The sequence below is a fragment of the Protopterus annectens genome, chromosome 6.part0 (assembly GCF_019279795.1).
Source record: "Protopterus annectens isolate FY-2018-M chromosome 6.part0, PAN1.0, whole genome shotgun sequence".
NCBI classification, from domain to species: domain Eukaryota; kingdom Metazoa; phylum Chordata; order Ceratodontiformes; family Protopteridae; genus Protopterus; species Protopterus annectens.
In genome coordinates this window covers 1,041,143,623-1,041,163,367 of record NC_056737.1, presented here as the reverse complement: position 1 = coordinate 1,041,163,367, position 19,745 = coordinate 1,041,143,623, and the positions used below count along the sequence as shown (strand labels likewise).

The 19,745-nt window shown below is 37.4% G+C and overlaps 1 protein-coding gene across 1 annotated transcript in view; it reads right to left on the bottom strand.

Annotated features, from left to right (window-relative positions):
• SLC24A4 (solute carrier family 24 member 4) overlaps positions 1-19,745 on the bottom strand; it is a 1,237,943-nt gene that overhangs the window by 827,233 nt on the left and 390,965 nt on the right. The window contains exon 9 of the mRNA XM_044074649.1: positions 9,855-10,024. Within this exon, the coding sequence (XP_043930584.1) occupies positions 9,855-10,024 (170 nt within the window). The remainder of the gene's footprint in view (positions 1-9,854; positions 10,025-19,745) is intronic.

The window sequence follows — 19,745 nt, the reverse complement described above, 5'->3', positions numbered from 1 at the left end:
TTAGTGATTTTACTAAATATGTACCCAATTCAGGTCAGATAACTTATTTAGGTATAATACTATCTAAAGATATTAAATCTATTATATATAATAATTATAATACCTGTTTTCTTAATATACAAAATCTTTTAATACCTGGAATAATATGTTTTTTTTACTATGGAGGAGAGACTTACAATTATTAAAATGATAATATTCCAAGATTTTATACTTAATACAATCAATAATACTTCCACCTACAAAAATAATTATCAAGAAACTGAATACACTAATGTTAAATTTCCTACGGGCACCTAATAGACCTAGGATTGCATTAAAGAAACATACTAATAGCTGGTCTCAAGGGGGTATTTCTTTTCCAGACTTTAATTTATATACTATCTCTTCTATTGTAAAAGTTATTACTTTATTAATAGATCAGTCATATATCGCAAAATGGAAAGATTATTGGGAACTAATTAGTATGCACTTCATGAAAATCTCCTTAACACATAAAAATATGATTGTAAATAACTCCATGTTATTGTTACTAAAGGAATTTTGTACTTCACCTATTACACCTAAACATATGGTTTGTTACCCATTAAATATTATTATTAGTTATTGTAACTTTATATTCATGCACCCTAAGTATAGGGAATGGAATTTTATTGTATTCCCTATAATGTATACTCAGGGTATGCTTTTGTCATCTACTTCTGAAGGAACTCATTTAGCTATAGATAATGATCTAAAGTACTGGTATCAGTTGATATCTGATAATAAAGTTAAAAATCTAGATTTCTTAAAACAAGAATTTGATGCAAGAGAAACTTGCTGGTTAGAGGTTCAGACCTTTAGACAACATCTCATTAATAAAATAGATCTAATGTCTATAATAGTTAAAGAATCTATTCCAACACTGATTGATTACTTGATATTAAATTTACAACATAAAGTTTCTGATAAAGGTAAACTTTCATACATACATAAAATTATCAGACAAGAAACTTTTTACAGTGTAGATTCATACTGGAATTATTTCACTTCTATTAATGGGGACCCACCAAATCAACAAGATAAACAATATATATTGGAATCTGCTTATAGAACTACGTCTTCCATTGTCTGGAGACTTTATACATGGAAATTTTTACATAGATCTTTTTATACACCTTTGATGATGAATAAAATAAATAAAGATAATTTATGTAAGAGATGTAATGTAGAAATTAATGCTGACTGGGCTCATATGTTTTATGACTGTATAAAATTGAAAGAATACTGGAAGTCAATTAATGAATTTTGCAGGCTCTTTTTACAGATAATTTCATTATTTCTAAATCTCTTATATTATTCAACCCACCTGTACCTCAAAGTGTTAAAAAGGTTAAGCTTCCCTTGTTATGGTCTATTCTAGCAGTGGCTAGGAAAATAATAACTAGAAATTGGATTTCAGATACACCTCCTTCGTTCAATGAATTTAAAAATGTTATGAATATAGTGTGCCATATGGAAATAAACACAATTAGGACAAGAACAAATAGAAAAACATCTTATTATATTGTATGGGATAATTTACAAAATTTGTTAAAAAAAATTTAATTTCAATAGCATGGTATTTTAGTTTAATTAATTGATCTCATTGTAGTGGATGTCTTTGCAAATACTTTAGTTGTTTTGTTGAATATTATAATAATACCTATTTTTAATTACTTGTATAAAATTGTTATGATATTTCTCTTGTATGTTAAAACAATAAACCTGTTTTGAAAAAAAATAAATCTCTTCTGATACCTAGCCAAACTCTATGATGCAGGTATAAATGCCCCTCAACTGCCTCCAGAGACATACAGTTGGGGCCTCCATTCAGCAGTGCTGATAGGGTCTGAGAAAATCTCTAGATCCCAGTTTATGTGGACCACTCTGTCATGAGGATGGTGTCTTCTGTTGGAATTCCCCCTCTGCCTCTGGGGGATGTATCTCCACATGACTCCTGGAAAGGATCCTGGGACTTTTCAAACCACATCTTTCTACCACCTTGTTGATTTCCAGAAAAATACCTTTGAGGGGGAGAAAAATGTTCACCCACAGCAGGCATAGTTTTCCCCTCTTATTCACACCTGGAGAGTGCGTCTTTTACTTTGGGGCCAAAAAAGTTAAGATCCGTTAAAGGTGCATTGATGCAAGAAGACTTCAATGATCCCACAAAATCTCACAAGCACAACCAGACATGTCTCTTAATGGATATGCTCCAACCCACCACCCATGAGGTACCTTCCACAGCATGCGAGATTAACCTCATGGACAAATTCGATATTGACTGTAGGGTAGCCAGATGCAAGGAAATGTCATTCCCTTCCTTGGAGGACAATGACAATGAAAGAGAGTTGCTAAGTTCCTTGATCAAATCTCTCTGAAGCTTCGTAAAGTGTGCCAAATAATTAATTGATTTAAGAGTGAAGGTCACTGAAGCACAGATATGCTTCCCAAACCTGTCCAGCACCCTAGACTCCCTGTTAGAGGGGCAGACAGAAGAACTCTGTTCCACTAGGCTCCTTTCTCGTGGTTGCCGGAACAACCATGGGATCAACTGCTATGCCTTTACTCCAGCCTTTTGAAACAGTCTTTTGAAGGTGAAGTCTTCTATCCGTTCTGTTAGGAATTGGCTTGATGGCATCCAGTTCCTTTCATGACCACCTAGAGGCCAGATCCACAAGCTCATCAACTAGGGGAGTTACCCTGGAGGTAGATAGGCCAGACCCAAAAGCCTCCAGATTCTTCTTGGGAGGGGTTATTAGGATACCAACCATCTCTTTAAGGAGCTCCAAGATGTCTCCAAAGGAGACATCAGGTGGTAATCTGGGGGATCCCTCCCCCTCATCAAAATCCGTGTCCTCAGCGAGAGATTCCTGTAGGAAATCTAAGTTCCTCCTCTTACACATTCTCTTCTGAGAGATGTTCTCAGTGGTTTGCTCTGGGGAAGTTTCAGAAGAGATAATACACTGATGAGTGGACTGGAGACTAGCTCGGACTGGCTGACCCAGTAAAAGGGATGATCGAAGCTCAGGATGCAAAACAGAATAAGGCAAATATGTCTTATCTGAAGAGGGCAAGGGCATCTGTTCCCCAGGCACAGAGAAGACTTTCTCCACTACCTCAAAAGTGGAGTGCCTAGGAGAAGCATAAAGCGATGGATCAGACATTGGACCCCCTTGGATCACTGACCCCTGCCGCTCTGTCAGCACCCCACCAGAGAAGGGAGTCACACTTGAGCTATCTAATGCTAAGGGCTCTGAGGGGAAGAGAGGACTCCAAAAATTTATGAGTCGACTCCAATGCCCCGAAACCAGTGCAGATACTTCAGCTCCAAAAATCTTCCTGCTCTGAGGTGCTCAGTGCCCGCTGACTCACAAAAGCCATAGAGGTAGAAGAAGCAATTTTTGGATGCCAAGACCACAAACTCTTAAGGAGTTTGGATTCAATGGAGTCAACACTGAAGGACAGATCAGACAGGAGAAGTCAATGGTGGTGTGGCTCAATATAGGCTCAAGACCCTATGAGGTTGGAGCCGAAAGGACTCCAATTTGAATCTGCATCCTGAGGAATTTCATCCTATCCACATCAGCTTTGGAAAGGCTCCAAGAGGATTGACTAGACAAGGCCATAGAAAGGGTTTTACAGTGTCTTCTGGATAACTTCTTGAGGATGGGTGAAGGTAGCCTGGAAAAAAACAGGCTCCGATGTCAAAGGGGGGGGGGGTACAGATCAGAGGAGATCTTTTGGTTCATAGCTTCAGATTTAGTAGAGTCAAATACAACTTTTTCAAAATATTTTGCTAGGGACTCCAATGAAGGAGTCAAGGCCAAGGTAGAGGGATGATCAGACCACCTTTTACATGGGTCTTTGCCCTTGACAAGAGTCACTATCAGGTTTCTTAGGGGTTTGAGCCCCAGCAACAGAAGAAGATTCAGAAGGAAGAAAACCAGGGCCAGAGAATTAAATCCCATATCACAGTCTACATCTAAGTGTGCCAGGCCTAACAAGTAGACATTCCCTGTAGGCAGCAAAATTTTGTGCGCACAGGAAACACGCTTTTTAAGACCGGAGGTTTAGCCAACATTTTTCCACCTTTTAATAAAAATACAATAATACTCGCACTATAACAAAAGAAGTACATATATAACTAAATATAGGCAATATAAGCAGGATTTGTTTTTAAATAGGAAGGAAAGGGAAAGAAAATATGACTACCAATGGCATTAAAGTACTCCGAAGTACAAAAGGGCCACTGAAGAAAAAAAAATGGGATATGATGGTACAAGGGAGGTATAACCAGTAAAAGAAATATATATATATATATATATATATATATATATATATATATATATATACTGATAACAGGGAAAAACTATACTCAAACCACACAGGAATGAATATACTAAAGACTAGCACTTGAGAGTTCATGATCCATGTCTGTTCACAATGGCAGCAAATTAAATCTGAGGTATGATAGGTTGGCAAGGCATTGTGGGTAAAGGGAGGAGCTCAAGAGTTCTAGGATCCTACAATCTGGAAGCAGCAGTCTCAGATCACAGCATCAGATCCAAAGCCAACAGTTGAGGAATGAATGGAAATGACATGAGATCTACTCAAACCTAAACCATGCTCTTCTTCAGCTGATAACCTTCCAAGAGTACCTAAACAATAGCAGCCAACAACATTACATATCCTGTCTCAATCCTTCTCAGTAGGTCATGCCAGGAATCCAACATTCCCTCTGTCTGGAAAAAGTCACATGATCCCTATGCACAAAGGAGGTAATTCAACAGACATTAACTTAAAAGCTAGAGCTATGACAATATCAATCTTATCTCTCCTCACCAAAATCCTTGATAATGTATACAAAAACAATTGCTTGAGTAACTCATGCAGGAAGAACTCCTATCCCCTTACACAACATGGCTTCAATCCTTCCTGTAGTATTAGCACTGCCCTTCTAACCTATTTATATACTGTCAATAAAGCTAGAGATAATGGCAAACTAGTTTCTTCCTTATTTTCTAGAACTTGTCTAAAGCCTTCGACACAGTTTGTCACATCAAACTTCTACTTCAAATATCCTCACTAGGTCTCTCTCAGCCCACCCTTCTGTGGTTTAAAATCTACCTGTCCAATAAGTATCAGTCAGGAAAATGGCACTTACTTTCCTTACCTCTCAGTCACCACCAATGTACCACAAGGCTCTAATCTTTGGTCACCTCCTCCAACATTTTCACCAACACCCTCGATACATCCATACAACAGGCCACCCTAATACAGTATGCAGATGATTCCACCCTCATTTGCACATCTGACAATATGGTACACCTCCAGAAAATTATTCAGGAAGCTTAAACAGCCACTGAAACATGGCTTCATAACTCAACTCATACTCAGCTCAATAAAAGACCAAACTACTACTTTTTTCCCCAAATCACTCTGAAAAAAAATATAAAGCCCTTTCTTGTGATAGTACAACCACTGAAATCTCTTCTGACAGCAAATTATATGAGGTGATCATGGATGGCAATCTTACATTTGACCTGCATATACAAATCTGCAGCTAAGGAATTGGCACCACTATATTCAGGAAACCAAATTGGAGGAACCATATGCTATACTACAATAGCATGCACCCGAGACATGTTTTCAGAATATTGTTGAAAATCAAGGGACCAGGATATCCAAAGCTCTGTACTGATGATGATGACTTTCTGCAAGAACAAGACAAACTCTTACAGAATTTTGCTTCAAGAGGCTATAATGAAAAACAAATTATAATATAATGAAAAACAATTAGTCATGAGTAAAGGCAAAGCAACGTCCATTCGATACAACAAAGGGAAACCGTACTACTGGAAATGGAAGCAGAGTGACATGAAGATAGGTGGGAACAGCAACAGACTCAGATGCATGATGACCTACAGCACTGACTCCTTTGATGTCCATGAAACCATCAAGAAATTTTGGCCAGTCTTAACTGCAGACAGTAAAATTAAGAGAATAGTAGGGGAAACACCTAAGTTTGGTTATAAAAACAAGAAGAACTTAAAGGATTTATTGTGCAACTATGACTGAATACCCAACAAGCAGAGTACAGAAGGAAGAAATAGGTTAGGAACTTGGAAATGTGGCTTTTGCAAAGCTTGCAGCCACATTAAATGTTCCAACAGTTTTGTTCATCCGGTAACTAACAAATGCTATAAGTTCTCTGGTTTTGCTAACTAACACCAAGAATGTTATATACGTTGGCACTTGTAATTTGTGCCAAGCCTATTATGTAGGAAAGACCAATAGAAAGTTTAAGGAACGGATACTTCACCACCTGTTAGACATCAAGAATAAAGTGGTAACCAATGCCCTATATGGACATGTGTCTGAAAATCTAGTGCATTTATTTAGCTTTATGGTTATCTCAAATGTGACTAACCTCCGTGGAGGAGACATTGTCAACAAAACTGAAAAGGAAGAAAGCAAATGGATATATTTCCAGGGCTCAACAGAGTAGTTCCTATTAAACCTATTTTGAAAGAGAGAAGCCTAATTAAGAAATGAAATGGAGGCTTAAGGAAGGCGTGCATCTGATTGCTGTATGTGATTGGTAGAGCAATAAAGGATCTTTATTTAACAGCAGTAATCAGGTCTACACACTAGGATCTGAAGGTTTAACTGAAAGTGCTTATCCTGTTTGACCCGCAACTTGAACAGCACAATTTGTGCTTTTTATTTCTTCGTTTTATTAAAGCCGACATTTTAAGAGAATTTCTCAGTGAACTTTTCGTTGTGGTGGAAGCCTTTTTTTTCATTTTACTATCTTTGCATATTAAGGCTTCCTCTGGAGGTGGTTTTTGGTTTGGTTGTTTGTACATATATATTTACCAGAGTTCAAAATCACAAGAAATATTTAAAACTTTGCTGGACAGTCTCAAATAAAGAAAAACCTCTAAGCTAAGCTTTGCTATATATTCCTGACTAAATCTAAGAGTTGCTATATCCTCGAAACTTACTTGCAGAGCAGGGCAAATGTGGTGAATGGATGTTGTAGCTGTCAGGTCCAAAGCAGAACACATAATCTGTCTCTCTCTCAGAGCTCTCAAATTAATTTCTCAAATATTACTACTGGGATAACTTGCAGAATGACATCATTGCATATCATCTGACTCCTAGTTCTCAGGCCCCAAAACAACCATTGATGGCAGCTGGTAGCATTTGGCATCCACCTGGAAAACACAGATAATGACTTTTCTTTCGATCTTTTGGTAGATGTTGGAAGTTATACAACTCTTCCAAGACAATACAGAATGCGCTATAGTTTTAGACATTGTCTCTTTGCTGCACTGAAACTGAGAGATAACATCTTTTTATGGCCTAGCTACAAAGTAATTTAATTTCAGTTATTTTTCTGAAGTTTGCTGGACAGAAGTTAGTTTATATATATTTAAATAGTTACAATAGTGCATGTACATGTTTTTTTTTTCCAGTAGAGCACACTGGGGATTCATTTTAAACACATTTGCAAACCCTTTTCAAGACATGTCTGTACAAGCAAGCTTGATATACACAACATAAATTTGTAATACAGTTGTTAATACAAGCATCTTACAGAAATCATTTCAATATTCACAGATGACATAATTTACAAAATTCCAGCTAGCTGGGCTGGCAGCATCTCCTTTCATGACATCCCCCCCCCCCTTGAAGGCACAAGCTAGTTTTTCAAGTGACCCTTGAGAAACATTGCTTGAGAGGGATGAGCCTATCTGGGAATACATTATCCCATTCTCTGTCTGGAGAACACTACACTAGGTCCTATGGTGACATCAAGGGAATGAAAATGGATTTAGATATTGTTCATAGGTTCATAGTTCATAGGTTGGTACTAGGCTATCGGGCCTAGGGCCTATATAAGCCTAGCCGTAACAATTCCCTGGATATTTCTTCCCACACTATTTACTTCCCTGTTCCCTTGTCCTTACAAAAAATGAAAGCCTGTTATTAAGAAATGCAACACACAAATTAGGAAATGTAAATGCACTGTGGCACTTAAACCACATACTGAACTGTATGTATAAAGTGTGAATGGATCATGCATTTGGTGGTTTTCCATTCAAATGTGTGTATATAAACCAGTTCACATTAGTGGCAGGAGCAACATGTGTCTAGTGCCCTCCTCAAATTCTCCGTCATAGTTGTATTTCCTACTGCAAAATGCCAGGTGAACAGTAAAGTATTTTTTCTTTCTGTGCTTATACTACAGCATCAGTCTACTTCAAGTAAACAGAACTACATGCAACAGCAGTCTATTGGTTTGCCTTAATGGGAAGACGAAGGGTAATGGCATGACTCGGCTTCTTCCATCCGCACAGACAAACATTAGATTTAGACCCCAACCTTCCTTAACTGAATGGGATCAGTGGCTGACCAAAGACTGCTGTTAGTCAAACATATTGCCTTCATACCAGAAACCTAAGCCACAATCAGTCTACCCCCAACTCCCCTCCAGCTACTGCATCTCCCCCATAAAAGAATCCATCATTAGCACTACAGTTCTGACCTGCCTATCTCTAGCAGAGAAGCATGCTTTGGCTAACTTGGACTAATGAAATTGTAGTAGTCCAAAACTCTGGCCTGAAATTGTGAAAACATGGAAAAAGGGGGCCATTGCCCTAAAGCATACAAGGTGATTTAACCTCGTCCACATTTAGTATCTTTCTCTTACTAATATGTTCAGCAACCAAAGTGACATTTTGCCATGCATTCAAGCTAAGCTGAGTAAGGCTTTATGAAACATCTATAACCTGATCTAGTTTCTTAGAATTTTATATACAGCTCTTCGGCTCAGTGCACAAGTCAACAAGTTAAGTAATATCAATGACAGTCAAAACCCCTTTAGCACATGGTACCTTTTAACCCAAAAACTCATTTATAGATCTTGTCTTGCATGCTGTTTAATACCACTTAATTCATCCTTATTTTAAACAAATCAGTGCACTCGGATCCCCATTGGGAAAATGTTTGCTTTTGTTTTGCCAGAATTCATGAGCAAAAGCATTTACTGCCACTTAGTGGCTGCAGTCATGTGGTTTGTATACATCTCAGTGAATTAAGGATCACCTAATAATCTCACCAGGTAAATGTCCTGCTCTACACTCCTTTTGCCAACTACTTTACAACAAAAACACATTTAGTCACTTACTGGCTGCAGTCATGCAGAGGCGTGTGCCCACACTAAATGTGTCTGCAGTGAACCTACTTGCTATGGATTTAAAATAGCAAGTGGCACCCGTAAACAATTCTGTTAAGTTCTGTTTTCTGAGCCATTATTAAATCTGTATTCTGCATGTTCTGAGCCTTCTCACAGATACTTGCCTGTCTAGAATATCAGACTCTAAATATGTCTGATTGAGGCAATATATTTTGAAGTTCAGACACACTGAATCCATTTATGTAGTGTCTCAAAGTGACAGAGAATGCTGTTTTTTCCTGCATTTAATAATTTTCCTCTTATAACCATGCTAAACCCTAATACCATACTGCATTACTGTTAAGAGACACTGAACCCATTGCTCGGTGACTGGTTCCTAAAATCCTTTGATTATATCATAATTATTCTCCTGAGCCCCTGACCATTCCATACATTTTTGTCTCCGTCTCTGCATCTTATTGTCCACATAATGTACCACCACACCTGTTGTTAAAAGCATTTTGCAGGCCAGAGTGCCAATTCTCCAGTTAACTAACATGAAGCACAGACCAAACCATCTTTAATAATGCACTTTCAATTGCATTCCTTACCATTTCAGTTCATACCCTCTAAAAATTAAGAAACATACCTCATTGATTATAAGTTTGCTGGCCATTCGAAGCCTTGTCTTTGGTCCAAAGTTACTAGTAATCATGATTCGTAATCCTGCATCTGAAAATCGAAGTTTGGGCGGACTAGAACAAATAATTTCATCGACCATCACCACAGAGTTTCTACCATCATAGCTGTTTGATTTTACTGTGGATTATAACAAACAGATCAAATTATTATTCCATGTGGCACTGCAGTAGATATAGATGTGAAACAAAGGAAATACAAATAGCATTACTTTGAAGACTTATGAAATACTTCCACATAATCAGGGCATATATATGCCATAGCCCAGTCTGTAAAATATTTTGTTATCCAGACAACACTGAAATTACTGTTAATGCAATACTTACCTTATAGTGCTGTAAGCCCCACAACACATTTGGGCTCAGTTATTCATTTGAATTCCCTTTTATATACTCTTTTAAGATGAAATAATCAACAGCTTAAGAGTAACTATTTACAACTTAGAAAGCTTAACACACTTTGTATAACTGTACTAAAACCAAGTAGTAAGATTTAGATTAACTGATAAAACATATAAACAAAATACTGATAAATTAAAAAGGAATGTATATTTAATTATAAAAATAAAGTCATGATACTAGAATTTTATTAGAAGTTTAATTTTATTGAAACATTGGTTTATGCCAATATGTAAAATGTGGTAGACTACCTTGTCTCAGATTTAATCTTAACACTAAGAAGTTTAAATAAAGTTGGTAAATCTGTTAACCACCATTTCAAAGTTATCACCTGTTAGTGATATCATACAATATCTTAAAAAGGTTTATTTGCCAGACAACTGTCCAATCAATCATGTCCTCAAGAACGCTAAAGCCAGACAATGCTTATGAGGAACAGAGAGGTAAAACTGTTTACCTGTCATACAAGACTGGTAACCCAAACTTCACCCTTTCATGAGATCTAATTGGACCAGAATGCATATCATGGAAAAAAAAATTTGATGCCAAGGTGGAGCGCTTTGGTACCCTATAAATACAACAGTCAGCCCTCTAGAAACCATGCAAAGTATAAGAAAGCCAGTTAAGAAGTCTGGTACTAAGGCCACAGCAAGAATGAAAGTTAAAAGCTCAAGGTGAATGCCATCAAATGCTGATATGAAACAAAGGTCACCAACATGAGACATTACATTGATAACTTACCACTACAAGGCCAATCATAGCATTAAGCAGGGTAGTCAAAATACTATGTCTGCATCTTAAAGTGGACCTCAATGGAGGAAGAGGGTCATGAGAGGACAGATAAAACTCAACTGAATACCAACAGCTTTCCTAAAATGTGCCACTAATAGGAATTAAAGATGGTGAAGTCAAATTTATAAGAAATGGCATGGCCGTAGTCCAAAAGATTAAACAAAAATTTTTAATTATCAGTAGACAACATGGGAAAAAAGTCAGTGAAATCATCTGGTTGGCCCAGGTCTTATTATTTATTTGTCTTTGTTTAATGGGAAAGTCCGACTGGGTAATACCCATTTTCAGTGGAGACCTGGGAAGAAATGCTCCATTTGGTTTTATTGCATTATACCAAGTTCCAGTTAAACGGAGTAGTTGCATTTATATTTCCATTTATACACAGACAGTAGTTACATTTATACACTTGAAAGATTTTACAGAGGTGGAAGCTACTAAAGAGAAAGCCCATGTGCAATTTAGTGGATTGTACAGGCAGCAGTTGTATACAAAATTTTTTTGTCATTTCAGTGATAGGTTAAGAGTATTCTGTTTAAGGAGAGTATCATATGGTGAACAAAAGTCTTAAACTTTTGATGAGCATGTGCAGGACCGGGAGCGGTTAAGATGTTATTTAAGCAGTGGTTTAAAACTACCGAGCCTTTCGGAGAGTTTTATTTGTGTGGGATATTATTCCAGAATTTAGCAACATACTAGGAGTAGAGCAAGTCTCTTGCATCACTTGATTTACTGGTAAGTAATGAGAATTTAATAGAGCAGAGGTCCCTTGCTGAACAGTAGGGCAGTAATAAGTTCTGTAGTGCAGGGCATTTTTCTGGATGATGGTGTTTTGTGTGCTGTACTTAGCTGTGCAGTTCAAGCCAGTTTAATTGCTTTAAGCTATGACAGTAGTGGGTCCTATGAGGGAGATTGGTGGCAAATTTAGCTATTTGATTATAGCAGAAGGCAAGTTTGAGTATTGTTTTAGTTTATTAGGATAGGAGCAGCGTATGAGAGTCAGCAATAATAAGGTAGTGGGGCTAGAGTTTTTCCTTGCAGTATCTGTAAGGAATCCTGTAAAGGGAGCCCAGTTTCTGGTGTGTAAATTTTATGGTGTTCAGTATATGTTTGTTATATTTGAGATTGTCATCCATTATAACGCCTAGAAGTTTACTGTGAGTTACTGTTTCAGTGACAGTATTTGCCGACTTTATGACAAACGATTGCTTTTGATTTTCCAACTTTTTGAGGTAAAAAGCATCAACATAGTTTTCTTGGGGTTGAGTTTGACTCTGACCCAGGTTTCATGTTAATGCAAAACCTATTATTCCATCAATTTTCTAAGTTTGTAAGAGCAATATTTAAACTCTGTCCTATTTGTTCCCCCATCATTTTAGGCTTTGTCCAGAATTTTTCATCTAAAAGGTTGAGAGGTATGGTTAGAGTTGAAAATGAGGCAAGCTCAAGGCAGATGGCATGATAATTGCAAAGTGAGAAGTATGAATTAATATGATTATTGTAAAATGTTTAAATATTTTCATGACGACACTATTTTTAAAGCATTTGCAACAGTCAAGCTTGAATATATATATATATATCTATATATATATATCTATATATCTATATATATCTATATATATCTATATATATCTATATATATCTATATATATCTATATATATATCTATATATATATCTATATATATATCTATATATATCTATATATATATCTCTATAGGATTTTTTTGAAATCTAAGACGGTCACCCCAGAGGGAAACAACCAAGTCATATGCATACTTGTGAAGAATCTAAGGCCCCTGCTGTTGCTAGGGCAGTGTGATGGGGGCAGCCATTACTGGGCAGTACTAGTAAGTGCTGCACAGCTTCATAACTGAATCCCAAAACTGCATTAACCCACACAGCTGAAGTACTGAAGCTCACAAGTTCCGATACCCTTAAGGGTTTATGCTCACAGCTCAGGTGACTCACTTGGGAAGTAAATATTGGATACAAGTGTGTATGTGGAGGAGTAACTAGTTTGAGAGACTAGGTCTGATACTGCATAACCCTGGAGGCTTGAGGAAGTGACTTTCATCAGTATACCTGGACTTGGCATTGCCTCCAGGGTGTTGTTGGAAGAGGTATGTCATTTGCTAACAAGGATATGAGAAATTTGCCTACAGTTTGAGTAACTACTTATGCCAGTGATATTTGGATTCTGTGCTAAATTGCAGTAAGCAGTTGCCAATAATGTACAAGACAGTCGCTACACTAAAACCCACAAAAATTGCTCCACAAGGAAATAATCCAGACAGTATACCAGTGTCCACCAAAAAAAAACAATAATAAAAAATGCCAACGGATGATTAAAAAAAATTATTCCAGAGAAAATATAATTAAGCACTTTCATCTTAAAATAAAATAGACTTCATCAGAACAAGTATTACAGCCAAAACCCAGCATTTAAATAATCACTGAAACAACCAATAAGGCCTTTTTAGAGGAACATACCATTGAAATAAACTTTTTACTCCACAATACTAATACACTAAAACCATGAGTAACTTAAGACTGTACTAATGACCAGGTCTTTAACACATCTTTGCCTGGATTCAGATATTATAGGATACACTTGAAAAAGCTCGAGTGCAAAAGCCATTGGAAGGCATTGTGTGATTTAATAAAATATCTATTTTGTGCTTTTTTTTTTTAATTTAGCATGCCATCTAAGAATAGATGCCCAAAATATAACTGCTTTAGATCACCCAGTTTCAGGGTGTACTAAGAACCCCTTAAGACAAATCATGAGGTGTACAATATTGAGGCAGGACTACTGGTTCCCTCCACTGTCATATATGCTTCAGGAGGGAAAACGGACACTGTTAGCCAAAAGACAGAACAGGACGTAAACTGCAGTGCATGTTATTCTATAATAGTGAGGCAAGGGACACAAAACATTATATACAAGTTTAGGTACCCATATAAAGTCTGTTATTAACCTTCAATGCAACATTATACAAGCCTTTTTATCAAAGTCTGAAAAGGACACCAGATCGCATTCGCGATCTCAAACATTCAAAATATCAGTGTAGTGCCTGACTGAATGCATCGACTACATCCTAGTGGCACTGCACTACTACTGTTACTGTCTTCCACGTAAATGCCAGAATGAGTACGTCTACTTTTAATCATTTACGTTTTTGTATAATCTTAGTACATTTTCAATTCAGCTATGTGCATCACATGCAGATTTTCAATTAAATGTACTATTTGTAACTCAAATATGCTGTAACCGAGTATCGGCAAGGGTCAAGGCCGAAGAGAGTCTATGGATCAATTTACCTATTCAGTTAAACGAGCAAGAGACTAAACAACAAGAACAAAAAAACACAATAAAAGGGGTGTGGTTTAAGTAACATTTTTGACCTTTCCTTTCACATTAGGGAGAACGGGTTTTGGAGGATAAGCTTCAATAAATAGGCATCACCAATGGAAGGAGAAGGCATCCACTGCCTTAGCTTTTTTGTATGCTCCTGAGAACAGCATCCTCAGTTGATTGTTGCTTGGATAAATAAGAAAATCTGCATCTGACTTGTGTGCAAGATAAAAATGCTTCTGTTTAACTGTCAGATTCTGCAGCAGATCTGCCAGGCCATTTTGAGAGATGGGAGGTGAAAAAGACTGAAGTTGATCGGAGACTCCAGTGCTCGCCCATGCTTCACTGTTGTGTCTTATCAGATGCAAGGCCGTTATCAGATGCAAGGCCTTTAGTCACCAGACTGACTTGAAAGCCCAAGACAGCTGGAAATACCCTTCTCCAATATTGGTAATGGTACTTAAGTCGATCCTTGTTCCAGCTGACTTGCATCCACAGGTTGTCCGAATGAGCACTCCAGGAAATGCTGGTTACATCTGTGGTTAAGCTTCAAATATGATGATACCATCATGGGAAATGCTAGATTTTTTTACCCTGTGACTCCACCTCATCATCCCATTCTGAATACAAGGTTGAAGGGGAACTTTTTTCTCTGCAGAACAGCTGTATTGCTGCCAGAGATACAGGAGGCACCACTGAGACTTCATGTGCAACTTTTACAGTAGAAACAGAAGGCTAAAAAGATGGCACATACTGTAAAATCCTCTGAAATTCTGTGATACGCAGTCCTTATGAGACATCTTTATGAAAGTGAAAAATTAACACTGTCCAGAGTGACAAAAATAATCTGTTGGTAATAGTCTAGCAGTACCCCTAGGAACACTACTGTCCTTGATGGATTCAGACTAGATCTGGAGAAACTCAAGGCAATTTCAAGCTCCTGAAGCAATTCATGGTTTAAGTCAATGATCACTGCAGCTCTTCCTGAGCCTAGGTCTGAACTAGGTAAGGGCAAACATGAAAGCTAATAAAAAAACAGACTGCTAAATGTTAAGAACTCCGAAGTTCAAAAATCCACTATTTGCAATACAGTCCACTCTAAGATTTGATGTTCAACATTAAAAAGTTAGGTTAAGCACTTTTGTCTTCCTCTTTATACAGTGTAGATTTCATCAGGACTATTAAACAAATCCACAGTAGTGCCCTTTGGATAATAATCACAACTAATTGATCCTATTAAACAATCAATTCCACTTTAAAGTGACACTTTCTAAAACTCTGTGTGTGTGTGTGTGTGTATATATATATATATATATATATATATATATATATATATATATATATATATATATATATATATATATATACATACACACATATATATATATATATATATATATATATATATATACACATATATATATCACACACACATATACATACACAGACAAACCTATATTAACCTTTTCATTTCTCAAACATTCATAATAGAAATACATGAATACAATCCTAAATAGACATAACAGACAATACACATAAATATGAATATAGTAAATGAATAAAATTAAATAGAAGATATATAAAAATTACAAAATCACCCTCCAACTCATCTTATACATCCAAAGCTTTAAGTTTCATAACGCTCGTTAATGAGACATTCTCATTAAGCCCTGGTGGATCCTGAGAATTTAGACGTAATTGCCATTGCAATTCTCTGGATTCTAAAAGTTTCCCAAGGGCCACCTCCAGGATTCTGAAAAACTTTCTCCAAGATGGCAAACAAAATACGTGATACCTACGTTGCTGCTGAAATTCATTTTATGCATGTTATAAACATGCTCACAAATTCTATTAAATGCCCTTTCAGTCTTGCAACATATTTGCCACAAGGGTCACAGCAAGCAATACACACTACACCTCTGGATACACAATGAGATATTCCCAAAAATAATTCATGTGTTTTTAATACAAATGGACATTGATTATATTGTCCACATTTCCTCATCCCTTTTGCAGATCCGGGACGAGTCATAGGGTGTTTCTCAAACATTCTTAAGGCTCATACCTTTTTTAAAAATTATTTTAGGCTCATCACACAAAACCTGAAATAAAGCCATATCTGAACTTAAATACTCCCTAATATTTCAAGATGACCCTCCTATTTGGCTAGTTCAGAGTTGATTTCTGCATATGAAAGCTTAGCTGTATGCCTCTCTCCTCCCCTAATTTGGTTTCACAAAGCTACTTGGGTATCCCGGAGGTCAGGGTGCCATTTTTAAATTACTTTTAGTAGCTTTTGAACAGTCCAGCATCCTGTTATAGTGTGCTTGCCAAGCAAGTTATATTTTAGTGTTTTTTTACTGTTGGACTATTTGTGGAAACTCCTACTGCAAGTGTTGTTTACCATAATTCTGGCTTCTCCCCCATTGTTCCACACACTTATCTGTATTAACAGTTTGATATCCTGCTAGACACGCTAACCATGTGCAGCTACCTGCCTAGCCTGCATTTCCGGTTATCTTTAACGACTTCTTGTAACCTGATAAGTAGTCTTGAGTTGTGAGTTTTTATTTGTATTACCTCTTTTTAATGCTATAATATCACCGTAAAAGTCTGTGCATTTAGTCTCAGCCTGATGGTCAGTTTTACGTAAGCACTACCCGATTGTACTGTAGCAAATTGCATCTAACAAGTTGTTTTTCCTTACACTGCTTTACCACTGTGAATGCACGGCTTAGATGTACTAGAATGTTTTACATTTTCTGCATATGCAGCTAGTTTCATAAATGGCATTCATCTTTAAGTTGTTTCTACTTATCCTGTGTACTACACTGTATCTTCTCTCTTATTTTCCTGAGCTAACCTCTCCTGAACATTTTTCTCCTTCCACCTAACCTAATCTCCCACTCATTCTGAAACTAACAAATAGTATTTTCTCCCTGTTTTTTTTTTTTATTACAGTTAGTCATCCCTCCTACTTCAACTTACCTGAACAGAGCCCCTCGCGACTGCTCGGGACTGTTAATCCAGCTCCCCAAATCAAAAGTAAAAAAGAAAAATGTCAATAAAAGACTAAAGTGTATATACCCCTTTTTGTCTCTGTACAACTACCTAACTTTCACTCTTGGTAATGTCTGCCTGTTACAGAAGTGGGTGCACACTAACGGGAGTGCTGTAACCCTCTACTGCCCCTCTCCTGCTTTGCTTTTCCCTTTTCTCCCTAACTGGGCATATTGTTCCCTAGCAGGGAAACTCTTGTCTGCTAACTTATTTTGAGTCCATTAAACTCTGTTTTCAGCCAGAACCCAACAGATTTTAAAGCGCACCTATTCCCTGCCAGCACAGACCTGCAGATATTTCTCTCTCCATCATGGGGCAACCCACTCCATTCACCCTCGCTATCCTCGGGCTTACTCCATTCCCCCTGACCCACCCCCCCATATCCTCAAATTTATTCTTTCACTACTCACACCCCCCTACCAATTATCCAATTAAACCTCCCCCCACATCCTTAAAACACAGCCACCCATAACCACTCCCTACATCTCACTTCTCTAGCCAACCCACCCAATACTCGCCTATTTCCTCCTTCATCTTCTTAATCTCTCCTGTTATCGTTTACCATGCTTACTATTTACCCTGCATTTCCTTCGTCCTCTATATGCATTCTTCTACTAGCATTTACAACAGTCTCTTTTACTTCACTCAGCATTACTCATGACTGATCTCCAACTCTCCCCCTACATTCCAGCTCTTACCTGATCCGATCAAATATTAGCATCTGTCCTCACCTTTTCATAACAAAGGTCTCTTCTCTCATCTTTCAGATATGTCCCCTCCCAACCAGCTACATCCCCTTCCCTCAAATACTATCATCTGCTTGAAAAGCTATCACATCTGTTGCTTCACTCCCTAACTAATATCAAAATGTGTTAAGACATCCACCGTAACCTACTTCCACTCACCCCCCCAATCCACCACACTTCCCAACTACAGCTCAAGTAATCTACCCTATACCAAATCAAACAAAACTGACCTACTCTTAAGTATCCTTCTTAGGCTGACATTAAATTTCATGAATTCCAGGCTGCCATTGCATTCTACTCCACAGACATTGCTATCATAACTGAAACCTGGCTCAAGACACATATTAAAGATCAAGAAATCTTACCCACCAGCAGCTACATCATCCACTTCGATCCTGTAATGGATATCCACTAATTTCACAAAGGAAACCATTTTCTTGGTGACTTCAACCTAGACTGGATTAAATGCTCACCTGAAAACACCTCTAATTTTATAAACCTCTATAATCTCACCCAAACTCTTCATTCTCCAACTAGCACTGACAAACATTCGAACAATCAAGCCTTAATCGGATTCTTAAACAACTCAACTTCAGATTACACTGACAGCTGCCTTCCTGTCACCCTTCATGACAATACACCAACTTTCATCTGCAGAAATAAATTTCACCCCCCCCAAGAATATAATTTTCAAACTAATTCGCAACAAAATAAAATTCTCTCCTCCTTTATGCAACTCCCTTCTACAACAGTATTGACTGGAGTCCTCTAAAAACCCTCCAGCTCGATCTTGCAGTCCAATATTTAAATGATGCTTTCCTAAATATACTCTAACTTGGCCCCCATTGGAAAATTCATACCAAATCCAAAAATTTACCATGGCTATCGTGCAACTCCAAAACTGTAATAAAACGACTAGACAAAGCCTGGTCAACCTACCACGTAACGAAAAACACAACAGACCTGCTAGAATTTAAACCACTGCAGAACCAAGCTAAAAAACAGATTTTACTAGACAAAAAATCTTTTTTCGTTAAATATCAGTAGAAACATACACACAGCCCTGCAAAATGCTGGCAATGCATTAACCACCTCCTAAAGATAGCAAATCAACTCCACCCCTACCACTTCAAATGTCATAGATAGCCTAGCCTCACAATTCAACTCACATTTCATCAACTATAAACCTCCCTCGTACAAAATAACCCCAGTGTACCACTAACAATGCCCATTGATTTCCCTAACTCTTTCACTTTATCACCAATCCAGACTAGCTACATCAAAATCCTTCTTGCAAAGCTTAAACCCTCATCCCCTGCTGTTGACCTTCTCACAAATTAATTTGTAAAGCCATCTGCTCCATCTGTAATCCTGTATCCATTCTATTAACTGTTCCATCTCTGAGAAGTACATCCCCACTATCTGGAAAATATCACATATCATACCACTCCACAAAGGTGGCCCATCCACTAATTTCTCTAACTACTGTCGC